A 23,414-nucleotide genomic window follows, 5' to 3' on the forward strand; every position below is an offset into this window, starting at 1 on the left:
GTATGGAGAACGATATAACTGCACTTATCACCTGAAAAAAAATTCAGTGCAATTTTTAGTTCATTTTCAATGACATAATTTTTAATAATTTTCTAGCACAGCGGTTACACAAGGCACTGCATATTTTCATGAAAAAAAAACAAAACCGTAAGTAAAGTTTTATTGAACTGTTTCAGTTAACAAAAAGAATAGTTAAACTAAGCTTGAGATATTCAAGTAGCCTGACAATATTGTGATAAAAAATGAATAGCAGAGGTACAACGTAACAGCAGAGTATTTTTCTCTCGACAGACTGTCAGTGTCAGTGTATATACTTTGAAAAAAAAATCTGTGAAACTAAAATGATATTTTCTAACTAATAGCCGTTCAACAAACAAACGTGTAGTGGCATTAAAAGAAGCTTATGTGTTACACAAACTTCGTACTTTAGTTCTTTGTTGTGATAATTTTGTGTATTGTTATACCGTTATGTATTATAAATTAAGACACACAAAAGCTCTTTTTTTAGTAATTTTAACTCAGATATCAGTAAACTTGCTTGTTACTTTACGTAATAATATTCGGTAATATTCTACTATAATATAATACGAAAAATTACTTACACATAAAATTATAGCCTCATAAATTGAAAAAATATTCAAAGCTTTGAATTGTACATCTGTGCTCGTACATTGGCGTGAAAATAATAATAACTGAAAATATATATAGTTCTCATAAAATCATTTGTAACCAAAAATAATTAGTTTCAAACACTTACTTGATGTAACATATTTTTGTTTTTCACACAATCGTTATTCAAGTCGTTGTATATCATGTGATCAATCAACGCCAAGCTAATCTTCTTATTCTAGATGGTTTAAAAAGTTTTGATCATTATACACTTTATAATGGTTGGTGCAAATTAAGACACTAGTGTGTTACCTCTGCAATCACGGAGTTAGCCGATTTGATCAATAGTGCAAACATAAATATATCCTTACATGTTGTTAAAACAATAAAAAAGGCATAAAAGTTAGAGATTGGTAGGGTAAAACCTTCCTCTATGAAAATACCATAACTCATCAGATACGATGAAGTGTACGCCGCAATGAACAACAATATCGATACCGAGTAAAAATTACGTATTTTGTACGATATTTTAATCAAAAGCATATGTATTTCACGTAAAATTGATGTGGTCAACCATTTTTCGGGAGTATTAGGATGAGATGAATAAATTATTTCTACGGTAGACGAGTTGTTGAAAAGTTTACTAAAATTATAATTGACTGTTTTAAACGATGATTTTAAGAAAATAGCAACGAATGCGTATTGCATGATTATCGAATCAAGTATAATAGGAGAAATTCTTCTACTTGCTAGAAGTATCGAGAAATCTGTATATGACCACGTAAAGATAACAACGGATGTATGAAGAACGTAAACCACACATGTTAGAATAAGAAAAGAATATTTTTTCATTTCCTTTGATAAGGATTTATAATTATTTCCATCGTTTATCAAATATCTGAGCATTTCTTTTACCGTGAAAATTTTATTTAAAATGTTTATGGCTGTTTTTTGTTCAACAATATTTTGAACCAAAATAAAACTAGCTCCAGCAAAAATGAGTGTATCACTAATTGATGCATAAAGAATAAAGTGAGATCTTTTAATGAAGCATAAGAAAGATAGAAAATATTTTAGTTGCAAGTATTGTAGGATAGTAAGTGATGCAAGTAAAAAAATATTATACGCGTTCCCAATGTATGAGTAACTGAATGACCAACGTTTAAACGTATCGTTTTCAGTAGATATTTCCTTAAATCTCACTGTTGTGAGCCCCAATATGCGATTAACAAAGTAAAATAGCTTAATGAATGAAAACTTGAAGTTGTTTGACTTTTTTCTTGGTGGTAATTTCACAAACACCATTTTGTTATGATTTTTGAGCTAAAAAAAAAGCTAATTTATTAGAGAAAAATAAATTAATTTATTGCGCACTTACATGTGCTACCATTTTATGTCAAACAATGTAATTAAATGTGCCAGTACTGTTGTCTTATTTTTAGGAATATTTCTAGCTATAAACGTTCATCAGCAGTAAACTTTTAACTTTTGATATGATTTCATGCGACTTTTTAATTGATCTAGTTTACTCTCCGAAGCTCCAAAGCTGACTGAATATCGAACACGTATTGTTTCTGAAGAAAAATAGAATACAATTCATTTTGAGAAATAATTTTTTGATGAGTAAATGGAACTATTTTATAGATTATTACTCAGCAGTACTTCTACATGGCCCTCGTATGCTACAGTGAAATGTTAAAACAAATTATATTTGGGTTCTATAAATACTACACCAGAATACATGCGTGTCAGATCAGAAGTGTCAATCATAAAATCAATTAAACTTAAATTAATTTGTATTTTGGCTATCACAGGACAGCTGTACTTTACAGACATCCCCAATACCCTTTGTGTATGTACAATGGTCAATTAGTTAACATAAATGAATTATTGCTTTAAAAAAATATTATTATTAATAATATCTTTATTACTACTATTTATTATATTTATTGATAAGAAAAACATTTTTTTAACGATTTCACTTTTATTTAATGCTAACGTTTATGGAGTGAATTCTAAAATGATATTGTATCGTTTTAAAATTTAATGCTATCGTACGTAAGAGTATGCAGGAAGATGGGATAAATAGATAAATATGTGTGGCTTAATTGTATTAAAATTATATTTTTTTTATTGTATGATGACTGTAATTAGATCATTTTCAAATGTGATTACATATTTTTACCGTCAACTGTTATTACTTTATTATTTTAATTTTTCTAACATTCACAGGGATCGAGATATTACTTAGCATTATTCTTAAAATCTCACTATTTACTTTATGTTGTAAGATGCTGACCAAAATTTGCAAACGCATAGCTACTGAAAAAAAGTGTATGGCCAAGGTTTTAGACTCACTTGCGTTGATAATTTATTAATTTAGTATATCTCTACGATAGTGATGAAGCAAAGGCTTCAAAGTAAAATAATTACGAGAAGCGAACGAGTAAGCCTTTGTGCCACGCTTGCGAATATAATTCTCTTTTCGGAACCGTCAGCCTTCATTTCTCCATCTGTTCAACGCATGTGATGTTTGATGGAGATTAAAATCATATAATTAAGTAGATATCCGTTTTGATTGAATTGACTTTTGATTTTCAGCATCGAAAAATACACATCAAAAAGCGAACCTCCTCTTTTTCTTTCCTTTTCCCCGAAAATCAGAGTGGCTTTCTCCGAAAAAGCAGACCAAATAGAATTTCTCGGATTCCAGGAAAAGGGTGTTAGAGCAAATAGCAATTGAGCTTTTACCCGGGCAAACCGGTCCTCCAGTAGAACCTAGTATTTAGCTTTGGTTCAGTATACATTTTTTTTTTTTTTTTTTTTCAGAAAAAGATTTTTTCTTCTTTGCAAAACAAACATCCCTTCGTCGCATACACGCAGAAGCCGCACATTGAGCCCAATACAACATTTATACACAAGCGCAATACAACTTGTCTCTGGAGTAGAAGTGGTACACATTGTACGGATCTCACCTCTACATGGGTTTTGTTGTAGCCTTTGTTGACAGTCCCGGTAACATCAGCTCAAACTCTGGTCTTTGATTTTCCTGTTCCATCGACTTCCTCCTCCTTCTCTCTCTCTCTCTCTTTCTTTTCGTCTGGTTGTGCCATTGCCTCTTCGGTACCCCTTTGGACTTGTGGGGTCGTCTTGGCAGCAAACTTGATTTCTCTCTATAGCTGCTTTGTGATCAAATTGTTGTTTGGTCTGATGGATCCTGTTCTCTGGTGTTGCCGAGTCTTACTGTACTTGGATGTTTCTACTTGTTTGTTTGTAATCGATTGCTCGAAAGGAAAATGTTTTTGATGGTAATGTTTTAATAATAAATAAACGATGAAATGAATAGACAGTTGATTTAACTTTCAAGTCATATTTTATAGATTAATTTTATTGCCTGATTCATCCCTGCATGTTTCTATGGTTCCATAAACAAGACATAGTCTAATCAAGACAAATTTTTTTGAATTTTCTTTGATAGATGTGAAATAACTTACATTATTGTTTATTATTTTTTTTCCACATTTTTGCGACTATGTAAGTAAAGCAGACCTCAAGTAACAGAATTAACTAAAATTTATTGTGTGCATCGTATAATTATCATTCGGCAAAAATTCTTCCAAAATGCTTTCTTATTTACGTAAAAAATTTTGAGATGAAGACAAAAATATTCTGCACTTATTATGAACTCTATTTATCCATTTTAGATCTTCGGAACAATACATTGTCTTACCATATATCATACTGATATCTTGAAATTCACAACTAAGGATTGCTATGGATATGAAGACGCCAAGTAGAAGCATCAGAGCAAAATAAAAGCTGTTCTATAATAAAAGCAATAACAATGGTAATACAACGTAATATGAAATCAATAGCATAGAGGAGGATGAAGAAGGTAATGAAAATGGAAAGATTACGTACACATCAATTTCTGTACGGATGAAGCAGAGTAAAATTCAAGAGAACAAAAGGTAGTTGAGGTATCGAGATCCGGAAAAAAGGTTATTCTGAGCCGAGTAACAGGATACTGCGCGGTTATACAATGATTACTCGGAGTGAAAGAAATGCAGCGAAAAATAACTACTTTATCAAGGTGGGATTTATCTCGTTTCGTGGAAGGGAGAATGGGTTTTTGAGACTTTGTCTGACTGGAAGTAAGATGAATAAAAAGAAGAGCTTCGTAAGACGTAACTGAGTGATAGGAGACGTATGTGTTTTCAAGTGTGTTACTTATTTCGGTTCAGTTATTTGACAGATATTGCCTTAAAAATATATCCACTTGGAATTCACCGACACTTGAAAATAAAATTTTCAAAACAAGGCTTTTCATTTTCCACAGGTCTTTATGAATGTGTAAGAGTTGACTAACGTGTTGTTAATGATGTATATTATGCACTTTATAAAAAATCTTTTTATAAATATAATGATAAAATTAGGAAGTTTATAAATTGTTTTTTTGGCTCACTCTAACAAAAACTTAATTTGTTTTTACGTATTTAGGAATAAAGGAGATGGAAATTTCGATTTCTGTGAGCAGTGCCTTAAAAATTGTTTTTCCAAAGTCCCACAGACTCCTATAAAGGAATAATATACATGCATTATCCGTATAACCATTCACGCATAAACGCCAAATCGAAAAGCATCCAAAAAAACTCAGCAACACATTCGTACAACTATCGACTGCCCATTACTATTCACACGTAAAATTTAAACCCTAAAATTAGCTTGTTCAGTCGATATGCAAAGGTAAATTCGTTTGAAACTCTCATCAGTGAAGGGGGAGGGGGAGGATTGCAAGATTTCGGGATTCCTCGGAAATATCAGCTATCATCCCAACCACCCCCAGAGAAAAAACGCGCCAAAAAAGGCATCATCCTTTGCCATACTCTCGGAAAGGGAGAAGAATCGAGAGAATAAAGAGTGGCTTTGCGGTGATACATCAGAGGAGAGAGGATAAAAGCTCGGTACAGTACACAAGAGCATATAAAGAAAAGCGGAGTCGCGCACACACACACACACACACACACACACACATGTCACAAACAGAGATATGAGAAAAGAGGTCCAATGGGCGGAGGTGGAGGAGCTTTCTGCGCTTGCTCCGGCGTCGTCAGCCCTTGCCTCGCACACTAGCATCAATGCCCACGTCGTCCTTCGCCTCTCGGAGCTTGCAGAGCGTCCGTGCGAGAGCATCCACACACCAACACTGCACGTATACGCTTGGCAAATTCTTTCCGCCGTATGAAATTCTCTCCCACCCCAGTCCTTTTTTGTATCTCATTTTCAGCGATGCGCGTATACATACGTATATATATATGTATATATATATATATGCACACACAGGGGCTCTTGACTACTCGGCCGCGGGTGCCCACATTGACCTGGATTTTCGAGGAGCCACCGCTGCCTACACGTCTGCGCGCCATTCGACGCCAGCTCGCGGACGTATCCTATCTCTGCTGTGGACTATCTTTTTGTCAGTCGATCCCATGTTTTGCCCTTTTTTCCTTTTCCAGGGAGCCACAGGGTGCATGAATGGCGGGTCTCTGGGGGATAAGCGAGTACGGGAAAACAGAGCGATGAGGTAATTATTCATGCGGACTCGCTTTCGCCGCATCGAGGGAAAACTTTTGGCGTGCGGATGTGTGTTGCACCCACGTGTACACACCCATTAGTGTTATTATTATTATTATTATTCTTTTTTTTTCTTCTTCTTCAGAGAACCAAGATAGAGTCGAGTGGGCGTGAAATTCGAGATGGAATGCACTAGAGGGAGGTGTAAGGCCACGCAGGTCTGCTTCCTTTCATCCTTTCGCGCAGCTCGCTCCCAGGGGAGCTCTTCGGCGTCTTCTACTCTTTTTCGCTTCTTCGGGGATCTCGCAAAATGCGACGCCTTTGATCGTCCTCTTTTTTTTTTTTTTTTTAGACGAGCTGCTCTTCTCGCTTGGAACTTGAGATGTGGAATATGCAATGGCTCTTGGTGAGGGTCGTCTTTTTTGATGCGTTTTTTATTTACACGTGTACAGATTCAAATTTTATTTTGGACTCCGGTGGCTAGTTTTCGGTTCATTCGTTTAATAAGTTAGCCTTAGAGCTGCAAACAAGCCATGTTAAAATATTTACTTGCAGTGATATAGAGACTGTCTGTCTATGTCATGGCAGTTTCTACTGCGAAAAAACAGATCAAAAAGTCTCCCTTTTTCCACATTTGTATTTTTTGTATTCATACACAATTCAATAAAAAATAAATAAACTTCAGACCCAGTTTGCTTTTATTTTGGATTATCGATTAAATCTATACTCTTTAGTATTCAACACTAACTTGTCGAGATAAGCTCGCCGTGTGCTCACAATATTAAATCAAGCATGGCTTATTGTGAATCGAAGGGTAACGATGTTTTCAAGTACACGGTGTACCAGTAAAAATAAAAAAATAAATAAATAAAAGACCAGGCGTCCAGAAAGGTGTAACGGAGAGATAAATAACGACGGCCTTGTGCACAATGGGCTAAGTAGACCGTGCCCGAAGATGCACTGGCCTTGATTTCTCACGCACGACTTTCTTACACTGCACGTGTATATGATGTATGTGTAGGTATACAACGTATTTCCGCTAATCTCTACATCACAACTCGGATTTTTTTTCATTTATAACTAATGATTTTCCCTTAATTTTCGAAAGTATACAGTTTATAAGAAATGTATAGTTGTCTCACATATAATGTAAACAAATTTGTTTGAAAATGAAATATTCAACGCAATCATCACATGCATACTTTAGGTTTGGATTTTTTCTAAGTCAATTTAACAAATCGTTCACAAGGCTGAAATTTTTCAAGCATCACCACCTCGACTCATCGCCCCAGAGATAGAAACAGCAAGACCTAGTATATTTGACAAGTTCAAACATCTTTACAGTATTATAAAGATTTCGTCCCACACGTTTTAACACTTAAGTGAAGTAAATCGTTTCATGTTATATCGTTCAACAAAAGTGACTCTCAAACCCTAAAGCATGGTCAGCGTTTTCGAAACCACGACACACAAATCCACAGTACATAAAGAACTTGACGAAATAGGAGACAAAAGCGCAACGAGAAGAGAGAGAGGGAGAAAGAGAAAAAAAAGCACCCACGGGTGACAACTGCTTGTTTACAAGCTTATTTCGTAACTCTTGTGACAGCCAGAAAGCGACGCCATCTGCTTCACGTGCGCCCCGGATTGTGTTATCTCTCTCTTAGCATCGCTCGTCCTTTCATTTTCTTTATTCCTTCGTTGTTGCAAGTGGCAAGCGTGGAGTAGCTGTAACGATTAATTTATCCTTTCGCGAAAATTTGGTATCAGAAAATAATCGGCAACAAGAACCATCGGCCCAGACACTAATAAATAACGCCGCTTAGTCGCGCTTCTCGCTGTTCACGACTCGTTTTTTTTCTTCCGCATATTATCCGTTATTCGCGTACCACGCATTTTTTGTCGCGTCATACTTTTTACCAGAGTTCAGCGCCCTGTGCAAAAAAAAAGGAAAAAAAAAGATACACGCACACAACATAATGCGCGTAATGTATAACGGAGCTCTCGAGCCGAAGGTCATCGTGCAAGCATAATAAATGGCAAAAAGAGAGGAACCACCTCGACAAAAGGGCACTCGCATTCGGGCAAATAAACCGCACTCGGACAACAAGCAAAGTACCTGCGGGCAGGTTCAGCGGGAAATTCCTGAGCGACCATCGGCAGCCGAAGAGCTTCATATCGCGTCCATCCGGCAGTCGGTCCTTCATCCCGAGGGTCCATTTAACGGACGAGGCCAGCAGAGAGCTCATCTCTCATTCCTCCCTCCTCCCCCTTCTCTTCCTATTCTCCGCGCCTTCTTCCTCTCGACGACCCACACTCGACGCTTGAATATACAATTAGCGCCCTACACCCCGCACGTACGGCAGCGAAGCACACTTGTCGTTATTTAGGTCCACGTTGATACAACGCGACTACATACAGCGCGTACAAACTCAAATCAACACCCCGCGCGACTGAGAGGCTACACAGTATCATCGCCGAGCATACAATCCTGAGCTCGCGTGCGATCGAAGCGGAGCAAAAGGCGTGCTCCTCTCCTCGCGAGAAGGAGAGCATCCAGAGCCGGCGAGTGCACTGGTAACACGAGTCTTAAAAAACAGGAGAGAGTGTGAAAAAGGAGGAGGAGCGAGAAAGAGAGAAAGAGATAAAAAAGCCTGTGCAGATTGTGTGTGTGCAGTTTCTCCTCTCCCCATGCAGGCAGCGATTGCTTATGCACATGGATGTGTGTCCCTCTTTTTTTCCTTCTTCGTTTCGACCGAGTTGCTTTTGCACCGCAGCGGGTCTTTCGTCGCTTCACTCCGCTGTCTCCGTTTCTCCGGTTTCTTCGGAGCCGTGATTTTTCTCGAGATTTGGTTTCAAAACGCGCAATTGGAGTTTGCCTGCAAAGTAGTCCCAATTGTCGTCTCGGTGCGATCCGCGGAACGAAGTGACTCGATGATCCCAATTCGCTTGATGTAACCGCGTTGTTCCGGCCAAAGTTCAAAAGCTTAATTTATAAGCCGGATTAATTATCCGATTAAACTTTTTTTTCACGCTACATAGCCGTTCGTAGAACTTCTAAGCGCAGCTCGCGAAGCACTTAACGACTGCTTCGTTGGTGTTAAGGGCGAAGTTGGGAGTTCTTTTAATTATATTCCCTTGCAGGCGTGGGTAATTGTTGAGACGCAAGAATGGGAGTGGTTGAGAGCTTCGACGAAGGAGCAGAACTTGAAGGGACAGAAAAAGTTTTTTTTTTTTTTTGTTTTTTTTTTGTTTTTTCAAGTTCGAAAGTAGATTAGGAGAACAGTGATGTATTGTTATTGGTGCCGACGTTTGATGCTATAGGAATGATGAATCGTTATCGTTAAATAATGAGAAATTGTTAGGAAAAAAAAGACCTAGGCACTCTTTGAAGCCTGGAAATTTTATAATTATTAATAAAACTTATTCAATTGTAGGTAAATCTCATTAGGTTCGCTCCTCAAGTCAAAGTCAAACTCTGAATTTGAGTTTAATCGAACAGTTATTTTATCATTAAAATTAGTTTTAGACCTCGAATAGTCGTACCAACTTTTTGTTCTGATAAAAGTATATGAGATATTAAAACGTATTAGGCATGTCCAGTAAAAATAAAAATATCATTAGTACAGAGTGGAAAATTTTTTATTAAATCGGATTTTTGTTTTTCAAGTTGTTAGTTATTTCTCAAGTATTTGAAAAATTATTGCAAAGTCGGGATCAAAGCATTTGTCGGAACTGCTTTCTTTTTATCACAATAAATGTGGCTATTGTTTTAGAGAAATTTGTAAGTTGAGTGAGTTTAGATAAGACATCGTTACAAAGGATTTCCAAAAATTGTTATCATTTACATTTATCATGTATAGGTTCCTACCTCCAAGGGGTCATGGCACTTTATCGTAATAAATATTTACATTCGACAGAAACAATTAATTTTGCCACGAAATATTAACCAAACAGTTTGAGTCTACGAGCAAAGCCTGCACTTATGAATATGCCATTAGTCGTACCTCTCTTATCACTAAAAATATGAGGCTTCGGAAATGGCATACCCGCGCGCTAGAAGGCATTAGAATTCCGTAGCATATAGAACTTCTAACAGTCAAAGCAAAGTTGCACTTTCTCATTTGTCTGCGAGAGAAAATAGTTTTTTCAAGACACCGTGTCAAAAACTTTGTGATAATATTCGATAAAGGTCTACATACTTTTAGTACTCAGACTTTTGTTTATTTAACCTTAGTATCGCGAGAAGAGCATTCCCAAGTGAACTTCTAAAATCAGGCAATATACGACAAAGCACCTAATATTACAGAAAATGTTGAAAGCATAACGCAACAGCCACTCAATTTCAAGGATAGAAACCTACAAAAACTAAAGGTAAGTTTCTGTTTTGGTAATGAAAAATTTGTTGTTTCTACTAACATATTGATTAAGACAGTAAAGTAACAGCATATCAGCCAATCGTTGAGGTTATTAAGCAGCAATGACTGTAGTTACTACTCGAGTATAGGTGGCCATCTGGCCATTGCAGCTGGAAAACTTCGACAACTAGTTTACACGATGATTTTTCATATTTGACCATACGAGTAACAGGAGCGCTAGGGTTTAACCTCCGTATTTAAGTCCACGAGCTGGAACTTGAGCGTGTTTAAATTTTTTCTTTTTACTTGTATTTTCGTGCACACGCTTTTTTTTATATATTCTTTCATTATATATGTACTACATGTCCACGGCCTGTACATCTTTGCATCTATGTTTAAATCTCAAAGTGTAGATTTATAAATCTTTCATAGTTTCAGTCTCCTTCAATTTCGGCACGATGTTTCTTTCGTGAAATTTCGATGAGCTCTACATTTTGTTTGCTTTACTGTATTTGTAACGTTATTTATCATCAATACTTTTGAAATTCTGTATATTTGTCTTTCTGTCTATTTGTCTACAAAATTGTACTCTCACTTAGTCTGTACATTTTCGTCCTTAAGAACTGACCATTCTTAGATCCTTCGTGCGATTTATCAATTGCTTGACTTTGAACAAAAGCAGTCTTTATATTCTGTGTTTTTTAATACTTCTGCAACGAAGACGCAACGATCAACACCTTTGTTATTTTTTTCTACATTCCTTTCCTGCATTTATTCCACTCATTTTTATTTTCTATTTTTATTCGAATTATCCATAATATCGGTAATTTGTTTCTTTATCTGAGAACTTTTATCTCTTTCTCTAGCTCTTTGTTCTGTCATACATATGATTTTTATATTATTCTTTGGTGCAACTATTTCCATATTTGTCATTTCGTTCACACAAGTTTCTGGCTATTAATTATTGTGACTTGTAATCTCACTAACTGAATCTCTACGTCAGTAACTAAAATAATACCAAGTCCAACTATTTTTTGATATTAAAATTTGTTCTTCTCTCTATGCTTTTATTTTAGCGTCAGAGTTCGCTATATCTCTGTTCATGGCCCTCATTTCTTTATGCTTATTAGCCTCTGTATTTTCGTTTAATATTTACTCAATTCTGTATTTCAGCTTTCCTCACTCAGTAGCTCTGTCGAAAACTATATTTAGTTTCCGTCCTCTTGTGAATATTTGTATATCAGTTCCATTACCTAATACTCCACTTTTACTTTTATATTTTAATTATTAGAAATATTTTATACATATATGTGAGTATATATATATACATGTATACGTATACATACGCATTCATATATTTTTTTTTTTGACACGTTCTTTATATTCTTATCTTTGTACATTTTTGATTGTGCCTTTTACTTTTTTTTTTTTTTTTTTTCTCTGAAACTAAAAGTACCCACCTATACATTTTTTTATTGCTTTCTTTGTATGTTTGTCATTAATTCTTACTTTTTTTGCAACTTAGTAAGTGACTGTGTCTCTCTTATTCCTAATTTTACGTGTCAGGTTCTTAACCATACTTACGACACGAAAACTTGTGACAATCTGTTAGTTTTGTGTAAAGATCAAGAGCAACTATCTTAAAACTGAAAGTTTTCTAGTTATAATGGATCAAATAGTTTTTTTTATCAATCGAAATGATAGATATACTCAAACAGACACACTAGTAATTAAAGGGCACTGATAAATAATCTAAAGATACTTTTCGACCTAATCCTTCCATTGATAGAATAACAACGAATTGTTACGATAACTGTAAACAATCATACATAATAAAAATTGTTTTTTATGATTAGCAGAAAAAAAACAAAACCACCTTCGTCATCATATTAAAGCGACAACATTTTCACATAACAAGCCATCATCAACAACGCCGACAAAGGTACTTCCTAGCCAATCAAATCGCAGTTGGTGTTAATGGCATATTGCTCACGAATATGGCCGAAGGTTGCAGTTATTATTCCTCCAATGTGTGCAGAGAAACTTCTTGCATAGATGAAGCTTTCAAAAAGTACAGATGTGTCAACGCAGATGATGAGTCCCACAATCAGAGAATATGTTACAAAGCTTTTGTTGAAAAAAGCCATCTTATCATGCACGAGCATACTCGCGCGAAAGATAAACCGTATTGCTGCGAAGTGTGTTCAAAAAGTTTTACTTATAAATCAGAATTTACGAGGCACGAGCGAACTCATACAGGTGACAGACCCTACGCGTGCAATTTGTGTTCCCATAGTTTTGCTAAAAAATCGGATCTCACAAAGCACGAGAGAATCCACACGAAAGACAAGCCATACAGTTCGAAAAGTTGTAGTTGGAGAAAAAATAATCTTACGAGGCCGGAGGAAAAAAACGCCGTTGAACAGCCCTACAGGTGTGAAACGTGTTTAAGAACATTTACCCACAAAGAAAATCTTACGAGGCACAAAAAAATTTACGTGGGTGATAAGCCTTACGTCTGCAAAATTTGTTTAAAAAGTTTTATTCAAAAATCAGATCTCACCAGGCACGAACGGACTCACACTGGCTGCAAGCCCTACAAATGCAAGTACTGTTCAAACAGTTTTTCTCAAAAGGAAAATCTTACGAGGCACGAAAAAATTCACGTGGGCGATAAACCTCACGTCTGCACAATTTGTTTAAAAAGTTTTATTCAAAAATCAGATCTCACCAGGCACGAACGGACTCACACTGGCTGCAAGCCCTACAAATGCAAGTACTGTTCAAGCAGTTTTACTGTAAAGGAAAATCTTACGAGGCACGAGAAAATTCACGCTGGTAATAAACCCTACGCTTGTGAAGTGGGTTCAAAGATTTTTGTTCGAAAATCGGATCTCACTAAGCACGATCAGACTCATACGGGTGAAAAAACTTACGATTGCAAATTGTGCTCACAAAGTTTTACCCGGAAGGAACATCTTACCCTTCACGAAGGAACACACTCGGGTGATAAACTCTATGGGTGCAAAATTTGTTTGAGTAGATTCACCCAAAAGGAAAGTCTTACGCGGCACGAGCAGATTCACGTAGGTGATAAGCCTTATATCTGCAAAATCTGTTCAAAAAATTTTACTGACAAATGTAATCTAACAAGGCACGAGGGAACTCACAAGAAAGATAATCCACACAGCTGCCAAATCTGTTTGAAAAGTTTTAGTAGGCGAACAAATCTTACGAGGCACGAGAAAATTCACGCTGTTGATAAGCCCTACGCTTGTGAAGTGGGTTCAAAGAGTTTTGCTTCAACGTCAAATCTCAAAATGCACGAGCAGACTCACGCGGATGATTCAACAAGTACTAGTTCGGTGTTACCTTCATTTACAAGTACTTTTCGACGTAAATTCTTTTGGACTTAAAACTAGTTGTAATGGATACCAATGATGTGATAAGAAATAGGTAACTATTTAAATTATGATTTCTATTTTCTTTTACATTCTGGTCATGACTTGTTAACCAATAGAAGATACAATTAAAATAACAATATTAGCGTATAAAGTAGCAAAATTCCTCTACTTGTAGTTCTTTTTGGTTTTGGTTTTTCGCAAAAATAAAAAAAAATAAAAAATGTTAAATAAATTTATGACACAATACCTGTAAAAGTATAAAAAATCACATGAAGAACCCACAAATTGAATAGTAGAAAATGGTGGCTGTCAGAAAACAAGCATACATATAAGTCAGTGTAAATTTACGTTTAAAGTTCAGCCTGCAGCTATAGAAAGATATTATATTTTTAATTTATTTATACTAGAAAAAAAAAATTTTCTGAAAAAAAGTAAAGTTGATGTTTTGAAACAATTTATTCGTTGGATAGTTTTCAATGTATCTTTAAGGTATAAGTATCAATAAAAAACAGTTCAATTTTAGGACATCTGTACTTTTTGTACCTATTTTCTTCTTAACTGACAAATAAAAAACGTATGTCCCATAAACAAACATTTTGTTCTTATGATAACATTAATGTTTTTGCATTTTGAAGCTCAAGGACAACGTTGTGGAAACAAATATAGAGTAAAAACTAGCTGAAATTATACGAAAAAATGAATTCAACATGTAAGGCATGTCGTTGTTATTAGTTATTTTTATTATTCTTTAATGCTTTCATGAAAAAAAAAAAAAAAAAAAAAAATACATGTAATTGTGATTTTTTGTTTTAATTTAAGTTATGTATGTTCATAAAAAATAAGTATGCAAATAATCATTAAATAGTCTGCCAATCATACAAGTTATGAGATATTTTTAGATTATTTAAAACATGTTTTATTCATGGAAAATAATTGTAATATTGAAATAAATGGTCAAAAAGAATAACCCTTTAATCCACTCCTTATCTATTAATGTAATAAATTAACTTCCCTTTAAATTATCCTACGATTCCCAATGAAATTACAATTTTACCATACATATCTGAATAGTTGAAGTGAAAATACTAACAATGAGTTCCCTATATAAGCAAACTTATCCTTAAAAACAAAATATTTATACGAGTTTGCAAGTCGCAAAGGAAAACTCAAAGCTCCTCGCTCGTAATAAAGTGTCCAAACAAGCAACATTAAATTTATTAACATTTCTACTTCCGCCCCGACACGCGTACTAGGACGTCGTATGCTGTTATTTATTTAGAGAGCGTAGTACATTTTTTAGCTAAATGATAAATTATCCTGCACATTTTTTTTCCCGTCCATGCCCACGTTCCGGATGTAGCGCAGATATGCACGCTCTCTTTATTAAGTGATGAGTCGCTTTTACGAGAGTCGCGTTTTTTCATCCTTTTTCCCAGCGCTTGACTCTCTTCTGCTATAGCATGAAATCATCTCGGAAGATTTTTAAGAGCAAGATTTGATTATCTAATTGCAGGTGTACGTGCAACGAGATGTTTGTACTCGGCAAATGGGTCTAATTATATACATCGCATGGTATAAAAGCTTACTTTTTGATGCTTGTGTATTTTAATTCAAGAAAGCTCACAACAGGAATTAAATTCTTTAATAGAAAATGCGAGACTCTTAGTGAGATTTTGTAATAACAATTCAGTAAATAAAAAATACTTTTTGAGCGCTTAACGATTTAAGTTTGCTCAGTGCAGTTTATGCTCAAAAGCTTCAAAATTACCTTCACAAAATTATCAAGCTGGAGAAAAAAATTCCCGTAATAACCATGAAAAATAAAAGATTTTTGCATAACCAACACAATTTTTTGTAGTATACTATTGTTGGTGGTCGAAACAAGACGTAAAGTTTTTCTTAGAACTTTTTTAAAGACAAAAATAAAATAATTTCACAATGAAACCTAAAACGCTGAGTGCAAAAAAATTTGCTGCAAGACAACACACACAATCGTTTGCTAGACTTTTACCATGTTAGTTTAGTCAACCAGACCGCGAACTCATTGTTAATTAAAAATAACTTCCATTTCGTCACTATATCTAACTAAAAGTTAAATCGACGTTTGTGCGAAATGAAAATCCCGTTCTTCTTGCAATCTCGACCCCAAAGGAACGGAAAAATGTATTCCTCTTCCATGCGCAACAGCAACGGCGACGATGAACCAAACAGCGATTTTCAATTACCGCATGTGCCCCCCGGCAACCGTACTTAGCTCCGCACGCCTTGCATTCGTAATTACGCACTGCTCAAGCCCCTCGGGCACAACGCACCGATGAACGCGATTAGGTCCGCGTTTCGTGCATTGTTATTTATACAGTGTGTTCTGTACGTCTTCCAGGAAAATTTTACCGTGAAATTGAGCTTATGGAACAAAGCGAAAATCAGTCTGAAAATTCTTTGATTTTTTATTGTATAGAGGTGCTTTAGAAGCTCTCGTATGACTCTTTTGTAATATGGTGAAAATCAGCTCAGAAAAAATTTATTTTGTTCGCCATCGAGTAGATTATCAAAACAATTGGACGTACGTTTTGTGTCTTTTTTCACGTACTAACAAAGACTGATTTAAAAAATTAAAAAATGTATAATTTTTGTGGTATCATGTGAAAAAAAAAAAAAAAAAAAAAAAACGTGTACTTCACAATTGTTGATAATTCATCTAACGAAGTTGAAACAACGAAAAAAAGGGTATTATAGAAAAACTATAATTTCAAATACTATTTAGTGACAGAAATATATTTTCTGTATAACAATGCATTGTGGTATAAAATTTCTTTTAAATTTGGTTCTTGTAAATTGATAATGTCAGATTTCAAGCATAGATAATTTATTCGCTCGTGAATGACTCGTCTGACCCCACTTGCCTGTTTCTACTCAATTTTTGCAAGGTGATAATATTTTACAAGCTTCCATAGCAATTTCAGTACATGAGTGCAAAATAATATTCAATGCCCAACCAGGCATGGACATGACCCACGGGGAGGAAAAAAAAATCTCGACTCTGACATATGGCGGGGGGAGAGAGATGTTCTCGCGGGGCGATGGCTTTGTGCGCGTACGTGCAGAATTGCGTGCAGGCTGACAGGCGCTACCACTGCCGTACGTGGTCGTTTGTGCCCAGAACGACGCCAATTCTCCGGTAGAGATTCCGGCTAACCGAATGCATGGCGAGCACGATTGGAGAGAATTCTTCGGCTTTTATCTCGACTCAGGGGGGTTGGCTGTGTTTGGTGATTTTTCCCGTCATCCTGTCTCTCTTCTAATTTGACTATCCGTTGTTTTTTGTATGAAAAAATTTTTCTTCAGTCAAAAAAATCACAGTAGTTGTTGAAGCTTCCTGATCGTACCATAATTAATCAATCCCACAAACCTATTGCTCCACGAGCGACTCGCTGTTCCATCCGTAGCACGTGTATTTTTTGTTTTACATCTACTTTTGGTTACTGATATTTTTTAGGCTACCTCGCACTTTAAATTCTTCTTCCACCCGGTCCCACATCGTTTTTCAGTTCTGCAGCCCCATTTTTTACTTCTCACACTTTTGAAACATCTCCATCCGACATTCGACGGACAACTGACGTTTACTTCAACACGATTTTCGTGTAAACAATTTTTTTTTTTTTTCATTATTTTTGTTTCAGTATGATAAAAACTTCCCTCTACATGAATGACGTCGCAAAATTACACGCTCTAGAAGGTCTCGTTTATTTTCCATCCAACCTTGACATTCATTATAATTTTTCATGTGTGCATTTTTATAATGTTTAACTAGCGAATTTCAACAAGTTCAACAATCAATCGCGTAAAGGCTACTCTGTTTATTTGTGGATTGCTAATCCAGACTGGTGTATAAGAAAGACGGCCCCATCATGAACCCACACAACAATAGCTGGAGATAAGATGAGGGAAAAACTTTAAAAAAAATGCTATACTTGGATCCAATCATTTAAAAAGAAAAAAAAAAGGCTTTTAAAACAACGTAATAACCCACTCACCGTTGTTGGAGCGCGACTGGACGACAGGATTGTTGTTGGCCTCGGAGTTGTTGCAACCCGTCGTCGTGGTGGTTGTGGTGGTCACAGCCGTCACTGGAGACGCCGCAGCGGTGCAAGCGTTGGACGATTGCCTCTCGGCGCTGCTGCTGTTCGTCGAAGAGGCAACGCTCGGCGCCGCACCGCACGTCACGGTGTTGGCCGTCTGCTGCTGTTGCTTCGAGGATGCTGTCGTCGTGCTGTTGATGATACTAGTCCCGGTGGTGGTGGTGGTGGTGGTGGTACTGTTGTTGCTCGGCTGCGACCAGAAGCTGCAGGTGTCACAGCCCTCGGCCGAGCGGCTGGACACGCGACAGCAGGACCACCGTTTGCCGCTCCAGTAGCCCGTGTGGTAGCGCCCGCTCAGGCCCGGGTTCTCGCTGCACACTGCAATTTCGTGACGATGCTCGTTATTCATTGATCATGACGCGAATAGGGGTTGGCAGGGAGAAAGAGGTACTTTTTGCGTTTTCTTTTCTTTCGTCGGGACCGAGGCTGTTTTGTTTCAACGGGGAGCTTATGAACTGCAGAGCTGCAAGCTAGGTTTTGCAAGGAACTCGGGCTTTTAGGCTAATTGAAAAGGCTCGTCGGGGCTTAGCCGCGCCAAATGAATATTAGAGAGGGACAAAAGAGGAGACGGGGAGGAGTGTAACTTGCAGCTAGGGATTTTGACTTTTCCAAGTGAGGTGAGCCTTCGCACGCGCATACGTGAGTGTGTAATGGTTTTGGAGGTGGGCTCTATAGGATTATTAAATGAGTAATGGGAGTTTTGGGTGAATTGGTGGTACGTTCGCGGTCGTACGAGGGTCAATGATTGCGCTCTTGATTTTTAATAACGCCGAGAGTACACATTTTTCATCTCAATGGTGCCTGAATGTATTAAAGCGATGATTTATTTTTTATAATATGCGTTTCCATGCATTTCGCGTTTTGCTTTTATAAATTCTTTTCATCTACTATTCGTGCTGATACGTGTTCCGGGTCGTGAATTTTTTTTTTTTTTTTTTTTTTTTCGATACGACTCGTTTGAATTCTTTCATAAATGTAGCACAGGTATTGCCACTAAACGCATGAATGGGGCTTCGAAATGAAATATATCTATATCCAAATACGTGTATTCGAGCACAATTGCATTCGTTATACGTTTTGCTTTTGACGGACGAATGAATTGCGATATTCGATGCACGTATCGAGATCGTTTTCCTTTTTAAAATTTGGACAAAAAAAAATACAATCAGCGACGACAAAATTATTGGGAAAACCTCTCGATCGATACGGAGCCTCTCATTAACTTTGCGTGGATTATAATTTTTTTGTTGAAACTTTGAGATGGCCGTAACATGAAAATACTCCCAAAAGCAAGTGGTTCAAGTGTTATGGATATTCGGTATACCATTTTGTAGGTAGTCAACTTTAAATTGAAGTATTTTAACATGGTACCTTACGGACAACTAATTTGAAAGTATATATATATTTATATATATATATATATATTTCCACTATAACTGCAGAAAATTTCTTACGATTGTTTAAATAAATAATGACAATACTTTTGTACGTACATCGCAAGATCATCCTCTAATACTAAAGTAAGAGTCCATACTTGCAAACCTACATATTATTATGATATGTAGATGAGGTAGCTCTCAACTTTATGCATATTTTGTTGAAGTTTTTAAATATTTTTCGTCGGTTCTGTGATGCAGTATAGCTATCTCAAATATTTTGATGATTATAACTACAGGCTTACTAACAACAATAATTGCGAAAATAAAAATGAAATGTTAAATTCAGGGATACTTGCCCATCAATTCGTGTTAATGAGACATATCGATGATTGCATTAAACTAAATTTAGTAAACATGAGAAGCTGAAAGCTGCTGTACATTTTTCTGAAGTAAGAAAAAGTGTAAGTGTAGTAAAGGAGTTCATCCAATTACATGATACTCTAGACTGTTAACAAAAGGCAGAAATTTCCTCACTTAAAATTAGATTAACTGCCTCGTCACGACAAGATATGGGATACGATTATCAAGTTCTTCACTTAACTTACAACAAATTGATTTAAACCAAAAGTGCGTATAACTTCCACGTTTTAAATAACTAATTATGTACTCTATTTGTAAATTTTTTAATAAACCTTGGCACAAGTACTTTAATAGGTTCAATGCTTTTAACTAAAACTGATGCTTCATATTACGAATAAGAAAAAAAAATTGATTTAACTAATGCACACGCAACTTCAAAATAACAAGTGTTAAAAATATTATTTTCTAATCGTTCGGAAACTGCATATCATCTATAAATATACCAATTGAAAAAAATAAAGTATCAAAGTGAATGATTCAACTAATGACACGTTGAACGAAAATGGCTCGATCACTACACGCTTGGCAGCTCTTACAACTGCTCTCACACTGATAGCTATTTACAAGCGTATATTACTGCAATAGCCATGCAACGTGTAATTTTCGTAGCAAAAAATCTCAAGCACTTAATCGTCATTTCCAATATTGCCATTGAAGTAATGAGCATATAGGAAAAAATGCGTCTCTTCCAACGGTACATCGCGTGCGAGTTCATACTAATGTATAGCCGGATGCACCGATGTCTCGCGCATCCGGTAGATTCTCTTGCTCTGCGTATTGATCGCATCCTTCGAATAATTATAAGCCGCATCAGCCTTGGAAATGCATATAATACCATCGATTTTTCCGCCCCATGAAAATGTATATATACGGTGCTTGGTGTAGCGATAAAAGTTCAGTATAACGTTGAAATTACTACTTTTTTTACTACATTTTCACAGTAAAACTACAAGCAAAGTATCTTCAATAAAAATTCCACGTTTAATAAAAAAACTTTGGTAACCAGGAAGTTCTTAAACACCTTTCGGGTCCCATGTCCCCGATTTGCTCGACCCATTCCAGCAAAAAGTGCGAAAATCACTCGCTCGACGGTAAAAACATTTTCCGCTTCCAGCTCGGCCCAGCCAAACTTCTTTCCCCAAACACCCATATATGTATACGGTCACCTGAGAACTCCAACGAAATCCACTCCCTCGGCGACATTTTCCCACCCCTTTTTCTCCGACCCGAGAAACTTCTCCCCCCATCAATTAATCCAAACTCGTCAGCCAACTGTCACCCCCCCCCTCCCCCACACACACACATGCCCAGGCCAGCCGATTACACGTCCTTCCCGCTAAGCCCTCGGATGGCAACTTAAACCCCAGGCCGCTGTGGGGGATCGATCTCCCCGCGTCTCGAGGCTGATTGACGCTGAGCCATTGATTTTTAATCGAACCCCACTGCCCCGTTGCTGTTTGTTTGGCTTCGCTCCCTTCCAATATTGCATCAATCTCCCTCCGCGCGGCTCGGGGCAAATATCACCCTCTCGCGCCGAACTTTCGTAATTCGATCGAATTTGCGAGCGCCTCCCCGGAAGTTTGCGGCTTTTGGATATCAGGATACAAACAGAGCTCTCGGCGTGCTATCCGCGGCTACAATACTCTGTTATTGAACTCGTACGGGGTCCGGGGTTGATGGGGAGGAAGGATGGAAGTGTAATCACGCAGTTCGCAGAGGCCGGCTAACTCGGAGCCGAAGATTTTTCACCCCGGGTGATTTGATCCCCTCGAGTCGAGTTATGTTTATTTGAACTATTCGCGGCTTGCTTCTTGTGGGATTCCCGGGGTGACTTTTTTGCACCAGGAATATCTGATTCCCGCGAGGATTCGAGAGAGAAATTGCTGGTGTCCCATTGATGGTTCAAGTTTCGTCGAAGTTATTTTACCAGCTATATGTGGGTTTATTTCTCAGAGCCAGAGTTTTATTGTCGAGTGATTTTTCGTTTCACACGTATTTTACGTGTCACATGATGATGGGTTAATTTGAGTGAGACCATTAGATGATTGGGTGTTGGGTTATTGGTGATTACTCCGGGCTGACCTATTAACATTTAAACCCACTGTAGCGAGAGAAGCAATAAATAGTTGTTGCGACAAAAACTTTTTTCTTAGTAGGTAGGATAATGTTTTTTTTTTTTTATATTTTACATCAATCAATCTGAGAAACCGTAGGATCAGAAGCATATGCACGTACTCTCAGTAACAGTTTGAAGAGAGACAATTATCATTTTACGCCATTGTTATGATTGATTTTACCAAAACTGCCTTTTTACCAATTTACTTAGTGACATGTTATCACAAGTCATCTGTTTTCGTATTCAACTTTCTGACGCACGTGTGTTTTCAATTACCAAAATGAAAAATGACTTGCGATCTTTAATACCAAGGCTACAAATATAATTTATCGATCACTTAAAAGACAGTGAAAATTACCATGAAAATAATAATGATTAAAAAATAACAGTTAGCGGGACTCTAATCCTTATTTTCATTCGATACATTTCTCTCGACAATCCGAACGCGAAAGCCATCGATGGAAAAATCTGAAGATAGAAGCACTCTCGTGGAATATACCATTGAAAATAAGCCTCACTCGGCGAACGTAGACACGCGAGAATCCATTAATTTTAATCCCAAATACGACCACTCGTATAAACTCCAACGGTGTACGTTGGCGACGATAACAAGCCATAAAACGCGACCGAGATGAGCAGCCTTGCTCTCACATACATGTATGTATGAGCAGAGAAGAGCGACACGTGCGTGAGACGTGTTCGGTGAAGTATTATACAAACGGCAATAACACACAAATGTATGATTTTGTGCTCTGTTTTCAATGATGCTGGAACAGGCTCGATGAATTAATATTGATTTCTCCGTACGCACATCACCGACTTAGCCAGCTTTTCCCGAAACATTGGTATTAACACATCAGCAGCTCGAAAATCCGTTTATCGTTAACAACATCAACAACAACAATTAGAGCTCTCGTGATTTCCGATTCACGCACGCAAATATTGCTCACCAAAGTTTTAATTTGAAACTCGATTATAGTACCTCGTTAAATTCTGCGATGCCGCGAATTTTCCCGTTCGATTCGGCCCTTCGGTTGCAATAACTCGCAATAAGAGCATAAAAGTATAAAAGGCCTGATGCACTCGCTCTGAGACCCTGGACTAAAGCTTCATAACGACGAGTCCTTCCACCCCTGGGTCTTTGTGTACAAGTTACTTTGTATATAAATGCAAAAGTAAGAGGGAGAGACACTGAGGAAAAAAATACGGGGTGCAAATATACATGTATTATATGTACACGTGCAAGAAAGCGAGGCACCACTTGATAAGAGGATGGAAAGTTTGGCCGCGGAAAAACTGTCTCCCTACGTATCAACGTCTAAGTACACATGAAAAAAGGTGGGGTAAACTGTATGCTCTTGGCCACCGCTGTTGCAGGGGCGAAAACTGCCTCTTATACTGGTAATGAAAGGTTT

The 23,414-nt window shown here is 37.0% G+C and overlaps 1 protein-coding gene across 4 annotated transcripts in view; it reads right to left on the minus strand.

The window, feature by feature from the left end:
- Btk29A (tyrosine-protein kinase Btk29A) overlaps positions 1 to 23,414 on the minus strand; it is a 144,516-nt gene that overhangs the window by 79,899 nt on the left and 41,203 nt on the right. For all 4 annotated transcript variants that reach the window (XM_089597106.1, XM_089597105.1, XM_089597104.1 and 1 more), the window contains one exon: positions 17,980 to 18,402. In XM_089597106.1, the coding sequence (XP_089453232.1) occupies positions 17,980 to 18,402 (423 nt within the window). The remainder of the gene's footprint in view (positions 1 to 17,979; positions 18,403 to 23,414) is intronic.

This window comes from Copidosoma floridanum, unplaced genomic scaffold (assembly GCF_036245765.1).
Source record: "Copidosoma floridanum isolate Cflo_tuat_1 unplaced genomic scaffold, Cflo_Japanese_pri ptg000030l, whole genome shotgun sequence".
Lineage (NCBI taxonomy): Eukaryota > Metazoa > Arthropoda > Insecta > Hymenoptera > Encyrtidae > Copidosoma > Copidosoma floridanum.